Consider the following 19,339-nt stretch of genomic DNA (forward strand, 5'->3'; position numbering starts at 1 on the left):
AGGAAATCAATTCTCAGTATAAACTCTGGATATAAATAAACCCTGCAGATAAAATTCCCATAACTTCACAGTACTTAGACAAAAATGTGCTCCTTCAAATCCCTAAGAAATCTGAGAAATTTTGGTGTTGCATTTGCATTTGCTGTCCCTGAAGAAAAAAAAAATAATTTGAACATGTTTCATTTCAAGCCCACCATCCATTCATAGAAGTGCCTTCGTCATTCCTCCTGTGAGGTCTCCCATTAGATGTGCATGACATTCTTGGGCTCAGGCCAAAAAGAAAATGTCTATATATTTCATAGCAGATCTAGACAGATGAGTTAATATGCAGATGTTAACAGAAAAAGCGAGGAAAGCTAGGAAACCCTGAACATCGCTAATACAGACTTATACTCACCCAAGATGTTTTCATGCCTCATCAACACCGTCTGATATATTTCTGTCTCTCGGAACCAGCTGGCCTCCTCTGTAGTGAAGAACACTTTCACAGCTACCTTTTCGCCACGCCACTTTCCCATCCAAACTTCCCCATAGCGACCTTTTCCAATCTGTTTCACCATCTGAATTTGCTTTGCTATCGTCCTCTGGACCTGTTAAATCCACCAACACACTGTTAGTGTATTCACAGCAGTACAGATTTGTTTAAAATGTTTTATTTTTTCCTTCAGAGAAGAAAACAATTGCATGTAAAATATATTTAGCCAGTAGTTTTTCTTTATATGGGTTTCCCAGGTGGCAGTAGTGGTAAAGAATCTGTGTGCCAATGCGGCAGACACAAGAGACTCGGGTTCAATCCCTGGGTTGGGAAGATCCCCTGGAGGAGGAAATGGCAACCCACTCCAGTATTCTTGCCTGGAGAATCCCATGGACAGAGGAGACTGGTGAGACAAGTTATTTTTATTTACTTATTAATTTTACTTATTAATTTATGTTGCCCTCTTTTAAATATACATTTGAGACTGTTGGTTTTGAGTGCTTGAAGTATTGTTTCCAAATTATTATTTCATTTTACCGATTATTATTTTCACAGAGAAAAACACTTGAAGGGTTCACAGTAACTGGCAGAAAAGAATACTTTTCACTTCTACCACTAGCGTGGGCCACTAGATACTCTGAAGGGAACCATACCACTATATGCTTCGATAACATACAACAAAACAGAAAGGTACTGCACTGTTGGGCATACTCAGAAATACTCGCAGAGGAAATCTCTAAGCGGGAGGTGTAGGCAGAGGAAGGAAGAGAGGAAGGGAAGAGTCAAGAAGAGCGCGGGGCTAGATGAGCATTCAGCATATACAAATGCCAGGCTGCTATCTGGGCAAAGAATAACACCAGCCTTGAGATCTAGATGATGAACTCTGACCCTTTAAAAATGAGAAACACCGAACCCTGGGCTTTAGCATTAAGCCTGAACCACTGAATGGGACCAAATTTGCCCTAGTTTGCTAGCACACCACCACCATGGCTCCTGGCAAAAACAAATACAAATCCTCTCTTGAGGAAATTATTACAGAATATGCTTCACTCCACTACTATGGAAGGATACTAGAGCCTCTGAAGGAGCTCCTGCCACCCGACAGCTTGGTCATGGATAAAATAAAAGAAACAAAAAAGTGTAATGCATTATTGGGCTCACAAGGGAATAAAGGAAATCCCCAAGGTGGGGAGGGGAGGGAGAGAAGGAAGGGAAGAAAGAAAATAGAGGGAGGGAAAGGAAAGAGAGAGGATCCCACAGGGTAAATGCCTTAAAACAAAAGGAAACACCCACTGCAAATGAGGCAAGAGGAAGAATCCAAATAGACTTAACACCTTCAGATTACAGATACTGGAAACATCAGATACAGAATGCCACACTGCGTGAGATGTGTGACGAACGTGAAGAGTAGGAGACAGAATGAAACATAAGCAAGGAGTAAGAAATCACTGAAAACTATGCTTTGAGGTGGAAGGGCTGTCACAACCAAAAATGTAAAACGGAAAGGGAGAACAGCCCATTAGAGCTGGGGAGAAAGCAAAGCTATGAGAGCGCTCTGGAGAATTACGAAGTGCAGCAGAGACAGGCAGAAGGAAAACAAGAGGTTCAAGCGGCATAGGGGTTAAATGTCTCTTTACACATGATCAGCATTCAATCTGTGCTTAGGTTTTTAAAAACACCATGACTAAAGGGGCTAAGTGTTGGTGACTATTTACATAATTTGGGAGATATAAAAAAATCAAACATAGAACTCTCATAAGATCTGCTTAGAAAGTTGGGATGTACTCTTCCCAGAGATAGGCTTTGCATTAAGTAAATTTAAAGTGTTTCTTTCTGTATTTATACTTTTAAGGGTCATGTAACTATACTGAGTTAACTATATATATGAGCTACTGTCATTAACCTGAGCAAACTCCAGGAGATAGGGGAGGACAGGGAAGCCTGGTGTGCTCTAGTCCATGGGGTCGCAAAGAGTTGGATGCAACTTAGTGACCGAACAACAACAACTATACTGAGCTCACCTAGATAATCTCATCTCAAGGTCAGCTGATGAGCAACTTTAGCATGTGAGCCACCAGGGAAGCCCAGCTGATGAGCAACTTTAATTCCCCTTTGCCTTGTAAAACAACAGATTTTAGGGCTAAGGACATGGACATTGTGGGGGCTAGCATTCTGACTACCACGGATGTCTACCAATTGGGATGGGTTCTGTTTTTGTCTAATGAATGATTTCATCAATTCAAGACGTAATGCTATCCTTTGCCAGAATCATTAACAGCACTAATATCAGACTGAAAGCTTTTGGGGACAAGATAAAGTCTTTTTCTTTTCCTCTAAAAGAATTAAAGAATAAAAGCATTGCTGACATGCCGTTAAGCCACTCAGGCTGAAGGAAATGAGGCATCAAATGTACGCGTAGACGAGCCTCCCTCCCTTTAGGAGTCGAAAGGCCCTGCAGGAGACAGTCAGTCCATTTCCCTCCCAAACAAGGGAGCAGAAGCATCAAGAGCGCCGAGCAGCTGAGGGCCACCTGTAAGCAGTTAAACTACTGGCCTGAGAGGAGACTTCCTACATTGATTAAAGAAGTATTATTGATTTACAGTTGTTACAAAGCATTGCTTGTGTAAATCCACAGATCATTTCCTAATATAAACAGTTTTAAGTCCACTTTTTTTCTAATGATGACATATATAATGAATTTGATAAGAGTACAGATGAAATTGGCAACGTTCACAAGAACAGGAGCAACTTATCTCAAAATGAAAAGTCTCATTAAACTATATTCAGAAATTTAAAATATACTTCTCTTTTGAGATTTATTATAACATCTATGGACCCAAAAATACATTTTGAAAAATGTTTTAACTATGTCATTTATTTGCATTTTTATTTGATTTAGTTAATGTTTCAGATCTTTCTGTACTCAAACTTTCTTTCTATATGACATCTTTAGATATCAATTTTGAAAGTTAGATTATACAAACTCAATACAATCATTATAATTGTGATTCAAAACAGAGAAGAATTATGTCATGTAAAGTGAGGACAACTCACTGTGTAAGGATTATAAGGGTTATCACTATTTTAGAAATGTCTTTCTATCTAGTGATCAGTTATCTGATAGTGTCCAATGGTAAATTAAGCCCATGTGGACCCTAGAAACCTCTGTGCTCTATGTCCCTGAATTAACGAAGTACACACCCCTACACACAAAAACACTGTTTAACATATCTGCTTAATAAGACCATGGTAATGTTGCATACTGGACAGATTTTTCACCTTTTGTTCCTTTACAAGGTCAGATAAATATGGTATAAATAAATAGTGTTACTATTGATTAAATACATAGTATGCAGGTATTCAAAATGCCAGGCATATTTATATGTCTGTATGTGTGTGTGTGTGTGTGTGTGTGTGTGTATATATATATCAGGGAAAATTCTTACAACCACTCTATGATATTCCTCCCTTAGAGGATTTATATACAAAGTCACTTAGTAAATATTAGTTCCAAGTATGTGTTTATACACAAGACATGAACTTTCCCTTTATGTTAATGAAATAAATGACAAAGTGGAATTAAGGTGAGATACTCACTCACATCATACACAGAGAGACTACTGAACATTTTTGTACTGTTTATCTTAAAAAACAAATCTTAAAACAATACCGAGGCTTTCCCTTCGCTCAAGTGAGTGATAGGAGCCTTCTTCCCATCCTGTTGTTATCAAATGCAGGTCTTAATTTTACTTAACATTTGGCTCACAAGCACTGGGAGCACAGATTCTAAAGGTAGATCACCCGGGTTTGACTCCTGGCTTCTCCATGGACCAGCTGGTTGACCCCAGTGGGCTTGGGCCCCTGATGTGTGATACAGGATACATTTCTACACCACCTCACAGCGGCTATGAGGATTAAATGAGATCATCCTTTAAAGGCCATAATCTGGCCAGCGCTGGACCTCTGGAAACCTGGCTGCTCTTAACCGTATATGGTTAATAGCCAAACACTGTTGTTTGGTACCCAGATTACAGACATAAGATAGTATTTTCACAGATACCAAAAGTTGGGAGTTGAAAGTTTTCTTTTTTTTTTAACAAATAAATAATTGAGCAGCCTCTTTAATCATCCCAGGATGCCAAGTGACAAAATGTAGTCTCCACCTCAAAAGAGATGTGAGTCCACCTAAAGACACAGGTACATTAATACCAATTTCAATGTTATTTTAAACATTTAAGCTATATTGGTTGCTACATTGGTTGTGCAAACTTCTGTTATGACATAAGTTAAACAAACTGGCTCAGTCTAATCTGTCACAGAGAAAAAACATGGGGCATAATCTGAGGAACCCTCCAGAAAGACATTATATTTGCAAAGACATGGATCTTAAAAAGCAAAAATAAACAAATGGGACCTAATTAACCTTAAAAGCTTCTGCACATCAAAGGAAACTATTAGCAAGGTGAAAAGACAGCCTTCAGAATGGGAGAAAATAATAGCAAATGAAGCAACTGACAAACAACTAATCTCAAAAATATACAAGCAACTCCTACAGCTCAACTCCAGAAAAATAAATGACCCAATCAAAAAATGGGCCAAAGAACTAAATAGACATTTCTCCAAAGAAGACATACAGATGGCTAACAAACACATGAAAAGATGCTCAACATCACTTATTATCAGAGAAATGCAAATCAAAACCACTATGAGGTACCATTTCACACCAGTCAGAATGGCTGCAATCCAAAAGTCTGCAAATAATAAATGCTGGAGAGGGTGTGGAGAAAAGGGAACCCTCTTACACTGTTGGTGGGAATGCAAACTAGTACAGCCACTATGGAGAACAGTGTGGAGATTCCTTAAAAAACTGGAAATAGAACTGCCTTATGATCCAGCAATCCCACTACTGGGCATACACACTGAGGAAACCAGAAGGGAAAGAGACACATGTACCCCAATGTTCATCGCAGCACTGTTTATAATAGCCAGGACATGGAAGCAACCTAGATGTCCATCAGCAGATGAATGGATAAGAAAGCAGTGGTACATATACACAATGGAGTATTACTCAGCCATTAAAAAGAATACATTTGAATCAGTTCTAAAGAGGTGGATGAAACTGGAGCCTATTATACAGAGTGAAGTAAGCCAGAAGGAAAAACACCAATACAGTATACTAACGCATATATATGGAATTTAGAAAGATGGTAACAATAACCCTGTGTACAAGACAGCAAAAGAGACACTGATGTATAGAACAGTCTTATGGACTCTGTGGGAGAGGGTGAGGGTGGGAAGATTTGGGAGAATGGCATTGAAACATGTAAAATATCATGTATGAAATGAGATGCCAGTCCAGGTTCGATGCACGATACTGGATGCTTGGGGCTAGAGCGCTGGGACGACCCAGAGGGATGGTATGGGGAGGGAGGAGGGAGGAGGGTTCAGGATGGGGAACACATGTATACCTGTGGTGGATTCACTTTGATATTTGGCAAAACTAATACAATTATGTAAAGTTTAAAAATAAAATAAAATTTAAAAAAATAAAGCTAAAAAAAAAAAAAAACATGTTGTATTTTCAAAACAATTACTCAAGGCTGATGCAAGAGCTTAAGAATCCAGTGGGGAAGAGGTGGGAGGAGAGGGATGCTATGCTTATCAAGCTAAGAAAGAAGACCCACAATCATGACTGGATATTGAGTGTGTTATGCAGGAAAGTGAAAGAGGCAAGGTCAAAGATTTGAGAGAGAACGCCACAGGAATGAGAAAGATGGGCTAGAAGGAGGAAGACAGTAGTTTCCAATTCTAAGAGTGTAAGTATCTGATTGATTAATATCAAAGGGAATTTTAATCTGTACTTGAAGTGTAATAAAACATTTTTAAATGTAAGAATGGTATTTGTTATATATCAGTTAAATTCTAAGAATAAAAAGTCAAGCAATTTGATAAGAACTTTACATTAAAAAAAGATTTATATCCTAAGTAGCATCAGTTTGGTCATAACAGCTACTTCACAAGTGGTTTTCTGTCTGGTGTATTACCTCCATGGGAGGTATTAGTTGAAGAGTACAGAGTCTGACCACCTGATGCGAAGAACTGACTCATTTGAAAAGACCCGGATCCTGGGAAAGATTGAGGGCGGGAGGAGAAGGGGAGGACAGAGGATGAGATGGTTGGATGGCATCACTGACTCGGACATGAGTTTGAGTAAGCTCTGGGAGTTGGCGATGGACAGGGAGGCCTGGTGTGCTGCAGTCCATGGGGTCGCAAAGAATCGGACACGACTGAGCGACTGAACTGAACAGAGTTTCAGCTGTGCAAAATGAATAAGTCCCAGAGATGTGCCACACAGCACAGTGCCTATAGTTACTAATGGAATGTTGCATTCTTTTTTCCTTAGTTTGAAGCAAAAAGTTGACACTCATTTTATTTTTAATTAGATATACTTAGCATATAACTTTTTTTAAGTTTAAGGTATACAGCATGCTGATTTGATATATTTAAATAATGAGATATGATTATCACAGTAGCACTAGCTATCACCTCTATTTAATATATATGTATTATAATCTTAAAAAAATTTGCAAAGAGGTTAGCTCTTACACTGGGCTCTTATCATAAAATAATAATAATGAATGGGGCAGGAGGCAACTTTTGGAGGTGATGGATATGTTTATGGCCTAGACTGTGGTTATGGCTTCAGGGGTGTATGGTGGTTTAGTCACTAAGTGGTGTCCAACTCTTTGTGACCCCATGAACTGTAGCCCACCAGGCTCCTCTGTCCATGAGATTTCCCAGGCAAGAATACTCGAGTGAGTTGTCATTTTCTTCTCCAGGGTAGCTTCCCAACCCAGGGATCAAAACCAGGTCCCCTGAACTGCAGACAGATTCTTTACCGACTGAGCCACCTACTTATTTCCAAACTCTTCAAGTTATATATGTTAAATGTATACAGCTTTTTGTATGCTAAGGAAAAGAGTTATAAAATAAATTCTTGGCTTGAGATTTTTAAGTTACTTTTAGTACTAAATAAAAGGTCACCAAAAGAATCAAGTAAACAAGACATCCAAAGTCAGAACCAGACAATAAACATTAGGAAAATCAATCTCAGAATTTATAAAGTTTATAAAGGAAAATATTTCTCATTGTTATTTCCATTTCAAGTCCCAACAATCTTTGTGCATGGTCCATAAAGTAACCAAATGCTTTTCTCATTAAAGCAAGTGCCTTGGATTCACTGTATATTTTCTTCCAAGTTGGCAGCGCTGACCATCAGAAAATTAAAACTCTCCTGAATGGAAAAGCCAGGGCTTCACCCTGAAACATAAACCCTCCAGCTGAGAGGCAGCCTTCTTCCCTTTTAGAAGTATTCAGATCCCAGTTGGTTGTAATACTTTTGCCTTCAAAAGCCAGGCCAAAGTGCTGTAACATTATCCTTCCTGAAAACAGAGGGAAGATGGTCCCATGTCGAATGTTTTCTAATCTGCTCTTTATCAGAGCGCAGAGGTCTGGATTGTAACCATACACTTACATTAAAGAACAATGACCTCACCCCCAATATGTCAAAATGTTATCTGGAAACCCTGCATCTGAGATCTGATGTCTGACTGCAGAGCGCTTTCCTTTGTCCACTGCCCTATCCGTTTCAGTAAAATGACACCCAGCAGTTACTGACATTTCCTTTACATTCAAGGTATGTTCCTCTCATACCAGCAGAGGGAGGCCTGATCCGCTCCCTGAGCTCTGCGACTGCTCAATTAAGTCTCTCAGGGATTCTCCAGGAGGAATGTAAGTTTCATCCTGTTCTAACCCAATGCTGTACCGAGGTCTGGCTTCTTGTCTTTTATACCTGAAGATGCACAAAGGAAGAAAACGTTAGACACGGGATTGCAAGGACAGGGACAGAACACGCAGAACCACGGCAGGTTCATCTTTGCACGTAAATACAAGATTAGATGCTCAATATATATTATCCTTAGTTATGATTTCCAAAACACAAAGTCATAATTAGTGTTCTAACCTATTTTTTAAACTAAACTTCAAATTTTCACTCAGTCAAAACCATCTTTCATTTTCTCTGTTTCTTTTGATTGCATATATCCAAGCGGCCTACATTCCATTAACAATTTTATATAGTTCCAATAGTAGTAGTAGTCTCTCAGTCGTGTCTGACTCTTTGCCACTCCATGCACTATAGGCCACCAGGCTCTTCTGTTCAAGGGATTCCCCAGGCAAACATACTGGAGTGGGTTGCCATTTCCTTCGCCAGGATAGTTCTAACATCCTTTCCCTACAATCTTTTCTTACAAGGTCCCTAATTAGCTAAAGATGCAGATTTTTAGTTTACAAAAGACATTGTAACTTTCTCATAAAAGGCAACGTATAAAGCGATAGTATAGATAAACCGAAACTTTAAAAGCTTTTGTCAATAATCATGTCTTAAGTTAGAATTGATGATATTTGAGTCAACTCTTATTTGTAGAATAGTAACCTAAATACAGGGAGGCCTGGCGTGCTGTGATTCATGGGGTCGCAAAGAGTCAGACACGACTGAGCGACTGAACTGAACATAAATATTACAAAAGGGCAATGATAAGAACTTAAAGGTCCCTGATATTTCATAAATTAGAAAATGAGTTCTTAGGTGATTGAAAATAATTTGTAATGTTGCTGCTTACTTGCTAAGTCATGTCTGACTCTTCGCGACCTCATGGACTATAGCCTGCCAGTCTCCTCTGTCCATGGGATTCTCCAGGCAAGAATATTGATTATGGGTTGCCATTTCCTTCTCCAGGGGATTTTCCTGACCCATGGATCAAATCTACATCTACTAACTGAACATAGTCTATCTTAATAATTAATATGCTATCTTTTATAATCATTCGATAATAAGGGAATACTGTTAGCTTACAAAATAAGGAATTACTAAAGTGATTCTAAGTCAACATGGTCATTTCTTGCTTTGAATCAAAGGTTAGTAGCAACTAGTTGCTGAATTTCCTAGCTACCATAAGTTTCTTAGAGACGAAATTTTTCTGGGTAGTCTTGATATTTGAAGCAGAAATAAGACAACTATCTATTAATAACTTCATTAGGACAAATGATTATCAACAGTAACTGATACTGTCAGTGAAATCTAATATCTAATTAGGTCAAGGAAAGCTGTGATGAAAAACATCAACAGGTAGAACAGTATGAGGATGATTTTATAAACTCAAAAGTCTACATCCATGTGTTGGAAACTTACCTGAAGTAACAGAATAAAATGATGAGGACCAAGAGCAAACTACACACAGTCACAGATATAAGTAAAGCTTTGTGGTGTATAGGTCCGTCAACAAAATCTGAAATTAAATAGAAGTAAAGAGAGGCATAATACAAGATTACTTTTACTTAAAAATTAGGAAGCAAGTCTTTCCTCAAACTGCTTGCTAACCTCTATGTGTAGATGTGCGGTTCTTTTAATCTGCTCATTGATAAGAAATAAATATATACTCTCAAAATCTGAGTAAACGAGCTTGAGCAACATGCATCACTGTTCATCCAGGCACTCACTTCAAGAGTATGCACTTCTTCCTCTTTGGAAGGAACAGGTTTGACACAGGATAAAAGCACAGAATATAAATAAATGTAAATGGACCAATACCCTTAAAATATAAGCAGGTATTTTATTTCAGATCCAGTTGATGGGTTTCCAGACTCTTCTCATGTGGTTTCTGGGGCACTCTACATCATAAATTTGGATAAAAAATGAATCTCTATTCATTGTACATAAAAAGCAAAGCAATCCTATGATGGAGACAAAGGAACACAATTCCTCAAATATTGGCAAATAAACAGAATACACGGATGTGCAATATTTTAAACAAAGATGCCCTTCAAAAATACATACCTAATTTTTTCATAAATGGCATCAATTTTTAAAAGAATGGATGTGCCTACTCAAAGAATTATGGTGTGATCTTTTTAAAGAACAAATTATTAAATAGTATTCATGCTATTTTAATTCCAGTTCTTCACAAATAAGATTTACTTATAGCATGATTTTTCAAAATTCCTAAAAATAAGAATGACTAGAAGAGCTTTATAAAAATGCTGCTTTACTGACTTCAACACCAGAGATTTTTATTCAAAATATTTTATTTTTATTTTACAACCATCCCAGGTGATTTTATATGCAGTAGTCTCTGGAACATACGTTTTTTTTCCTGAGAAAACTGACTGAAAGCCAGGTGCACTTACATAGTAACAGAATTACCACCATTCTGATTAAGGGCACCACCCATCCTTGGGAGAATCATTGCTGCTTCTTAACTTTAAAAGGTATCATGTATTGTAATTTATTACTTTTGTTACCTACAAACAAGATGTTTTCTAACTGTGCTATGCACTTTTCATTGTTCGGCTACCTGAACATTCTGGCTGGGGACCTCATCCCACTCAATGCAACTTCCTTTTTTCATTCAAAAGCATCATACATTCCCTGAAGAAAAACTGAATAGCACAAATTAACTGAAATAAATAAAACTGCCATCACCTCACTACTTAGAAAACTTACTACTAACATTTTATTATATGTCTTTCCAGTCTCATTTCAACAAACAAAAAAATTTCATGAGCAAAATAGTTCACAAAAATGCTTTATAAACCCACAGCTCTATTATTCTCACAGCTAAAATATGGAAGTGAACCATGTCCACTGACACACAAATGGATAAGCAAAATGTGGTATATTACATAAGATGTAGTTCAGCCTTAAAAAGGAAGGCATTCTGGACAGATGCTATAACATGAATGAACCTCGAGGATATTAGGCTAAGTGAAATAAGCCAGTCATAAAAAGATGAGCACTCCACTTATATGAGATACTTAGAGAAGTCAAAATCATAAAGACAAAAAGAAGAATGGTGACTGTCAAGGGTTAGGAGGGAAGAGAGTTGGGGAAAACTACAGCTTAATGGGTAAGAGTTTTGGTTCTCCAAGATAAACAGAGCTATATAAATGGATGGTGGTGATGGCTGCACAACATCATAAACATATTTACTATCAATGAACTGTATACCTAAGTGATTAAGATGGAAAACTTTCTGTTCTGTGTATTTCACCACATAAAAAACTGGGGGGAAATCATAATTACCTTGTACCTAGATTGTTTTCATTTATAATATTGTAGACATTTTCTAAAACAATAAAATTTTTCTTGCAACATGAGTTTCAAAGACTATATGGTATACATACAAACACATTCTAATTAGAAAGTCAGTCTTCTGATGATGTATATTTAGGAGATTGGGAAGATTTTGTTATAATACATCTTTGCTGTGATACATAAAATTCTGTGATGAACATTCTTACACATACATCATTGCACATGTCAATGATTATTTTCCTAATCTAGATTCTAAAAAATACAAGTGTTAGGTTGAAGGATATATATTTTAAGTTTCATCATACACATTGTCAAAATATCCTTTAAAAAGATTATAACAGTTTCTTTTTTTTTTTTTACCAATGTGAACATACATCTTAATTATTTTGAAATAATTTCAGTCTTATAGGAAAACTGTGCAGGTAAAGGACTCCAACACTCCCTTAGAGAGTTCCCATTCCAGTGAGATAGCAACTGACAATGCAGGTGTGCAAATGCCATGGAGCAAATAATGGCACTGGAAACAACTTAAAATCTATTTCCAGTTTTAAGGACAAGAAAGCAAAAGGCCTGATTTTGTAGAAAATCATAGAGATCCCTGGATACTCTATCAGAACTAGAAGAACTAACTACATAAGCATAACATATTATCAGTATACAAATATAGAAAGCCTCAGCGACTTTCACTTTTCCACGTAAATGCAGAATACTCTGAGCTATAAGAACAGTATAGTTATTACTCATCTTAACAGATTTCTGATTGATGAGAGCCATGACACCGAAAGAATCTAAGGGATTTTTCCTTATCATCAAGCACTGTTTTAAAAAAGGCTAGCATCATCTTCCCACTTTCCTTTTCTTTGCCCCAATAACCCTAGGCCCTGAGCCTCAGGACCTGCCTCCTGGTCTTCTGCCATGAATTTACTGCCTTATCAATAAACCTTTTGTTTCTGTTGGTCACGCCAGTCATGTTTTAGTCTGCCATTACCTGTGCTCAGGGCATTAACAATGTAAACATTCACGTCACTGTTGAGTTTCAGAAGGCGAACACTACCAGATACCTATCAGGAAAGAACAGAGCCCCCGATTCTCTCCAGGGCAGCAGGCTTCTACTTGGCTGTCACTCCAGCTGCTCAGGGAAGTAGATCGGAGAACTCTCCAGGGAAGTCTGGTTCACTCTGAGAGGCAAAAAAGAATCACCAGCGGTTTCCTAACAAAATAGTATTGTCACTACTTGTCTCCTCTCTGATAATTAACTGGTTTGCAGCTATTTAAATTCCAGGACTGTTTTCATAAGGCTAGAATATGGCTCATAACTGCAAGAAGAAATAAAAACCTAAATAGCTAGAAAGACTTGGAAACACATGCTGGAAGACATCCTTATGTGTGTTCTCAATGTTATAATCACAGATAAATTGGAGACATCTTTCTATTACTAGAGCAAAAAGTACCTGAAAAGCATAGTCTTGTCAGAGGTTTTTAGTCAACAGATAATACTGTAATCTATTTTCCTCATATATTGGTATGCCATCTTATGGTAACATCTAGAAATACATTCACTATAAGAACAAAGAAATAATATTCTAATCACTTCCCTGCAGAAAAAGTTTAGAATTTTATTTCCTGGTAACAAAGGAAGTCAAGAAAGAATTTTTATATTCAGATTAAAAAAGACAAATGATTTCTACATTCCTTCCATATGCCTCCAATACAAAGTTAACCAGAATTTCCAGAAAAGTTAAAAGCTGCACATTTCAAGAAATGTTGAGGCTACTCCTTGTCAAGGAATTCAGCTCAGGCTCACAGAGTGGTTTATACTACCACAAGTATAATACATGTGTCAGAAGGAGAATTCTGCAACTCAACTTTGCATTCTATCATATATTTGACCTATGTGTGTTGTGGAGAATAAGGGAGTTGTTTCATTGGTTAAATACAGGTTACTCTATTGAGTTTAATTTATAATTGATAATACCAAAGCTAAGTAACAGCATTTTAAAACAAATCTGTAAAGTGCTCAAAATATTTTTTTAGTTGAATAAGAAATCAGAAGGTAAAGTTGAGCTTAGGACATCCTGTATTATAATGTTACTTAACCTACATTGGAAGTTATTCTATTTCAAAACAAACAAAAAGGTGTTTCTGACACATTTTGTATGAAGTATATACGCAGTATACATAATTCCCATATTTAAACACACAAAAACCCACACCTATTCCAAAAAATTATACGAACTTTGGTTTTGTAAAACCTAAATTAGAGGATCCCATTTAATAAAGGAAAGCTTCTGTTCACTTTAACACCAGTCTTCCACTCCTTTAAGTGCTCATTTGAAAAAAAAATTTAAACAAAAATAAGTAACTTGAGAGGAGAAAAGAAACCTCACCAAATTCTCCTGCCTATATATCATTTCCAGAGAACATTTTACTCACAATATCTCGGTCAGATCATGTGATGCTGAGAGTGTAGGTATACATCATTCTTCCGGGGCCCCTTCATCACTAATTCTGCAGGCAGCAAGCCCGACACCAGGGCACCACGACTTCTCCCTACAAGCCTGTCCATCAAAACAGACATCTCTCCCTCCTCTTAGCACTAACTGCAGTGTTACTGGGCTTCCCGAATCAAACTTCATCATTTATGATGAAGGTGCTGCATTTGATCTAATTACTTTTTATAATTCTTTCTTCAGGAGAAAGAATATCATCCCAGGGTATTATGCATTGCTGGTGCTGATATAAAATAAGCAAAGGAAAAAGAAAACTAATATTCATAAAAGAATTTCTGCTGCTTTCTGGCCACCCTTCATCATCTTTTTTGTGAAATAGAAGATGACAAATAAAATTTCAAGCTTCTAAATATACACTGATAAATATTTATTGGATGCGGTTTTGTATCTCTAATATCCTGCTAAGCAAACGCATCCAAGTTGGGGTAGGGGGTAAGGGGAAAAAAACTGGATAGATAGAAAAGGTTTTCTTGCTTATTTTTTAATCAGCAAACTTACTTGTAGGTATTTATAATTAAAGAGGCTTAGGTGAGGTTTTATTATAGATCTGAGTAGTACTAAGTGTAGGGGTACGTGCATGCCTGCATGCTAAGTTGCTTCAGTCATATCTGACTCTTTGAGCCCCCATAGACTTACAGTCCATGGCATTCTCCAGGCCAGAATACTGGAGTGGGCAGCCTTTCCCTTCTCCAGGGGATCTTCCCAACTCAAGGATGGAACCCAGTCTCCCACACTGCAGGCAGATTCTTTACCAGCTGAGCCACAAAGGAAGCCCATTCTAGAATGAAGAAACTGCTAATTGTGCAAAGCAAACATAATAAACAGAAGGCGTTGAAGTAATCATATTGTTGTTTACTGATTATTTTGTGATATGGCTAACCAGCCACTACTTACTTAGAGCTTTCCAAGTCTTAGATACATAAAAGCCTTTTTCCCAACAATGTCTTTCAGGGTTTTGTTTCCCTTTTCTTTGTTATAGACGATTCAGGGTGATGTGGTCCAAGGCCCACTTCCCATCTCCAGTGCTCACTCTAGCTGTATAACCTTCACACGGTACTTGACCTCACTGCTCCTCAGCTGCATGTCTGTGAAATGGGGACGATGGTAATAGTGCCTTCCCCACTGAGCTGTTATGAGGATTAAATCAGTTAGTATATGTAAAGTAATTAGAAAAGTACTTGGACAGCAAGAAAATCAAACCAGTCAATCTTAAGGCAAATCAACCCTGAATACTCTTTGGAAGGACTGATGCTGAAGCTGAAACTCCAGTGTTTTGGTCATCTGATGTGAACAGTCTACTCACTGGAAAAGTCCCTGATGCTGGAAAAAACTGAGTGGAGAAGGAAAAGAGGGCATCAGAAGATAAGATGGCCAGATGGTATCACCAATGCAAGGGACATGAACTTGGGTGAACTTTAGGAGACGGTAAGGGACAGGGAGGCCTGGCTTGCCACAATCCGTTGGACTGCAAAGAGTCAGACATGACTGGGTGACTCAACAACAACAACTTAGAAAAGGGCCATGGTAAGTAAGCACTCCACCCATCTTAGCAAATGTGATTATCATGGTTATGATGATAACTTCCACTGCCCTCACCCACAAAACTGGCCTGGGCTCTGAGCTCTGGCTCCCTTCAACTGTACCTCTTCCCGGTGAGCAGTGGGTTTGCAAAACTCCAGTGAAGTGTCCATCCAGATTTGTCCCATCCCACTCTCCATTTAAAACACTGGCCATTGCCCCAAAGTCTGAAATTCTACCTAAATGGCCCCAGGCCTGTGTCTGGGGACTGTACGGCTCCCTGTCTCCTTGAAGGTGGACTGAAGAACTAGTGTACTTACCCTAACCTTTGACAAAGAGGTGGCGGAGGTTGGCTGGGGCAAGACGTGTGGGCGGAGCATAAACCAGAGGGCCAGGTGTTTGCCCAACATTAAGCTTCTGATTACTGAGGCATCTATTCCAAAACCTCTATCTCGAATAAACGTTATTACCAGCTGCATGACGCAACTACCGGTAAAACAACTAGGAAGAAAGCAGGTGACCTGCCAACGAAGTTCCCTGGATAACTGACCACCTTAAGAACTCCACTTTCCCTTCCTATACCCTCATCCCCACTCTTATGTTTTAAATTGGCCAATATTTTTGTAACCATGTAGGGTGACAAACATTAGCTAGACTTATTGTGGTAATGATTTTGCAATACATACAAATATCGAGTCATTATGCTGTACACCTGAAACTAATATAATGGTATATGTCAATTATAACTCAGTCATTTAAGTTAATTAATCAACTTGCCAATAAAGGGTGAACCTATGAAATCCTAGGCACCCTACTTTTGACCCCAATAAAAGCAGAAGCCCAGGTCCCCATCCCAAATGCCTGTGACCCTGCTGTGTGGCCCTCAGGTGTGCTGTGTAACCTCTAGTTTCTGCAAATAATACATCTTTTCTCTCAGATTTCTCTGACAGTGGCTGCTGAGGTGAGTTTTATATAATAAGAACCACATGGGGCCGTCTAGTCACAACATTGGCTCCAGTTGAAGAAATGTCTGGGGGCTGCCAGAGTGGTGTGGACCCAGGTAGGTGCTTCAAGCATTCCAAACCAACAGTATCTCTACCACAGACACGAACAGGTGTCCAGCTGCCTGCGTGAGAGGCTCCTCCCCGTGCAGGATCCCCATTACTCCCCCTCCCACACTGCAGTGAATAAATCAAGCATTCTAAATGCAAAGTTGGTGTTCTTCGCCATTATAAAAATACACTTGTTAAATTCAGTTAATGGAAAGTATTTTATTTACCAGTCTGCTATATTGGATTATGAGTTCTAAATAATTAGGTAAATGGTATGTGATCTTCCATTCATATTATTGCCCCAGCTCCACAAAAGTTAGGGTTGGTCCTAAGTATTACAACAGCAGCTATAATGAAAAATATCAAAATAAGACAGTTCCATGTCTCTTTAACACCCCTTTTCTTTATTTTGGGTTTTATACCAAAACATACATACACATGTCTCCAATACAACTACATGTAGACATATATACATAAGGCTGAAATGCAAATGTTTCTGACCAAGGCATTACTGATGTTCAGTAAACATATATAATATACTTCCTGTAAAAATGCTGCCCATGTATACACGGTAGAGGCAAAAAAAACCAACAACAACCCAGCAGCTCTGTGGTATATTTATGTAAACATGACCAGTGCTCTCAGACCACAGTCTTCAGTGACTTTTACTGGACCCCAAAATGACTGCACCAAAAATGGTGAGGTGGAACCTACACAGACCTCACCTAGGCATACCTAGGATCTTCGGAGTTCAAAACAGTAACCTTTAAAGCCACTAAACTCCGCACCTTCAAATCTATCACCTAGTATAATTCTCACATAATCCACCAGCCACATCAGCATCCACTTTCCTGAACAGAGGACTTGCCTTCCCAGTACAACTGCTCTTCTTTCCAAAACCTTTTCACTCAGTTCTCTAGAACACTCAACCTCCTCAGAGAATCCCCGCCTGTCTGCCACGTCCTAACTGGAATCTGGTTCCACCTACAGGACAGTATGAGAACTGCAGCCCTTTCAGCATTTAAGTCCGTTTTCCTAATCCCTACTGGTAGGATTTCCTCCTTGAGGGAAGTGATTCTAGTACATCCATCTTCATTTCTTGCACTCTTTACCCACCTCCCGGCCCCAAGCCCAACACATCAGCCCCTGTATCAGTGCTATTCAAACTGCTGCCTATAGATCGCCTACTTTTTGCTACTGATTCATGAGGGAATAACAACAAAACAAAACAAACATTTAGAATTTCATAGCAGTTTGAAATCAGTGGACTTCTCTTTGAACAAGGTGTTGTCAAACACACACTGAGACACAGTGGTGCTAGCCACATCCACACACAGGTCTTTTTCTACCAAACGTGTTGCCCAAACTTTAATGTGCATATAAATCACTTGGGAAATCTCATTAAAAATGCAGGTTTAGTAGTCTGGAGTGAGGCCTGAGCCTCTGCATGTCTAATGAGTTTCAAGTGATGCCGGTGCTTCTGATCCACAGGCCCACTTTGAACAGCGAGGCGTCAAACAACTGAATTAGACTTTTCCCAACCAGCTATGCTATTTCACATAACTGCATTTTGCAAATCTTTCTCAAATATTACACACATTAGACTGCCTCTGTTTAGAGTCATTGCTATTCACAGGCTGTGCAACCTTGGGGAAGTGAATTAACCTCTCAGTGCTGCAAAAGCCTCATATTTAAATGGGGACTAAAAATCCTAAATACCCGACAGGATTGTTGTGAAGCTCAAATGGTTTAATTAATGTCACAGTTACTAGCATAATTCTTGGCTTATGTTAGCCATTTTCATTTTTAAATTGTTTATTTCTGCCTTACCCACTTGGCAAACTTCTGTTCATCCTTAAAATTTGCTCAAGTATCACATCTATGCAGTATTTTGACATCCTCCTACTCCAAAATGAGCCACTCTTTCGTTTCTACTGAGATTTTTTCTGAGTATAATTATTTCCATGTTTCTCTCTCACAATCTAGTGTGCTAGTCTTGAAAGCAAGAATTTTCTTTATCCATTTCTGATCCCTAACACCTAGCATGCTGACTGGCAAAATTAAAAAAGAAAAACTGCCTGTGACTTTTTGATGTGAACTATTATGAATCAATCTTACAGAGCTAGGCTATAGGAACAAATGTTATAAAATATCATCAGAACACAATAAGGTCATTGTATTTTGTTGGGAAGATATTCTGTTAAGAAATAAAAATCAATGATGATAAATCATCTTAAGCTACTTTTTTAAGACTTAGGACTATGACAATCACAAATCATTTATTTTGTGGTGAGACCAAGAAAAAAGGAAACATGGGGGCTGTTTTTAACCAAGAGTCATTGGGGATGCGGTGTGTGTCTTTTTTTAATGAGCAACACTAAATGTGTAAGTCTTAGAACTAAACTTTCTAGATATTTTCTCCATTTTATCAATATATATGAATTGACTAAAAGGTAGTTACTCTAGCATAAATAAAAGGAAATGCCATGAAGCAAATGATCTGAATTAACCCTTTATACAAAGGTCCCCAGCCTCTGGGATCTAATGTCTGATGATCTAAGGTGGATATGATGTAATAATAATACAAATATAGTGTACAATAAATGTAATGCACTTGAATTATCCTGAAACC

At 38.2% G+C, this 19,339-nt stretch overlaps 1 protein-coding gene across 24 annotated transcripts in view; it reads right to left on the bottom strand.

The window, feature by feature from the left end:
* The window catches only part of BMPR1B (bone morphogenetic protein receptor type 1B), a 449,200-nt gene that overhangs the window by 19,779 nt on the left and 410,082 nt on the right, over window positions 1-19,339 (bottom strand). For all 24 annotated transcript variants that reach the window (XM_070372138.1, XM_070372136.1, XM_070372134.1 and 21 more), the window contains 3 exons: window positions 9,726-9,822; window positions 8,189-8,327; window positions 398-590 (listed from right to left, as the gene is read on the bottom strand). In XM_070372138.1, the coding sequence (XP_070228239.1) occupies window positions 398-590; window positions 8,189-8,327; window positions 9,726-9,822 (429 nt within the window). The remainder of the gene's footprint in view (window positions 1-397; window positions 591-8,188; window positions 8,328-9,725; window positions 9,823-19,339) is intronic.

This window comes from Bos mutus, chromosome 6, assembly GCF_027580195.1.
Source record: "Bos mutus isolate GX-2022 chromosome 6, NWIPB_WYAK_1.1, whole genome shotgun sequence".
Taxonomy (NCBI): domain Eukaryota; kingdom Metazoa; phylum Chordata; class Mammalia; order Artiodactyla; family Bovidae; genus Bos; species Bos mutus.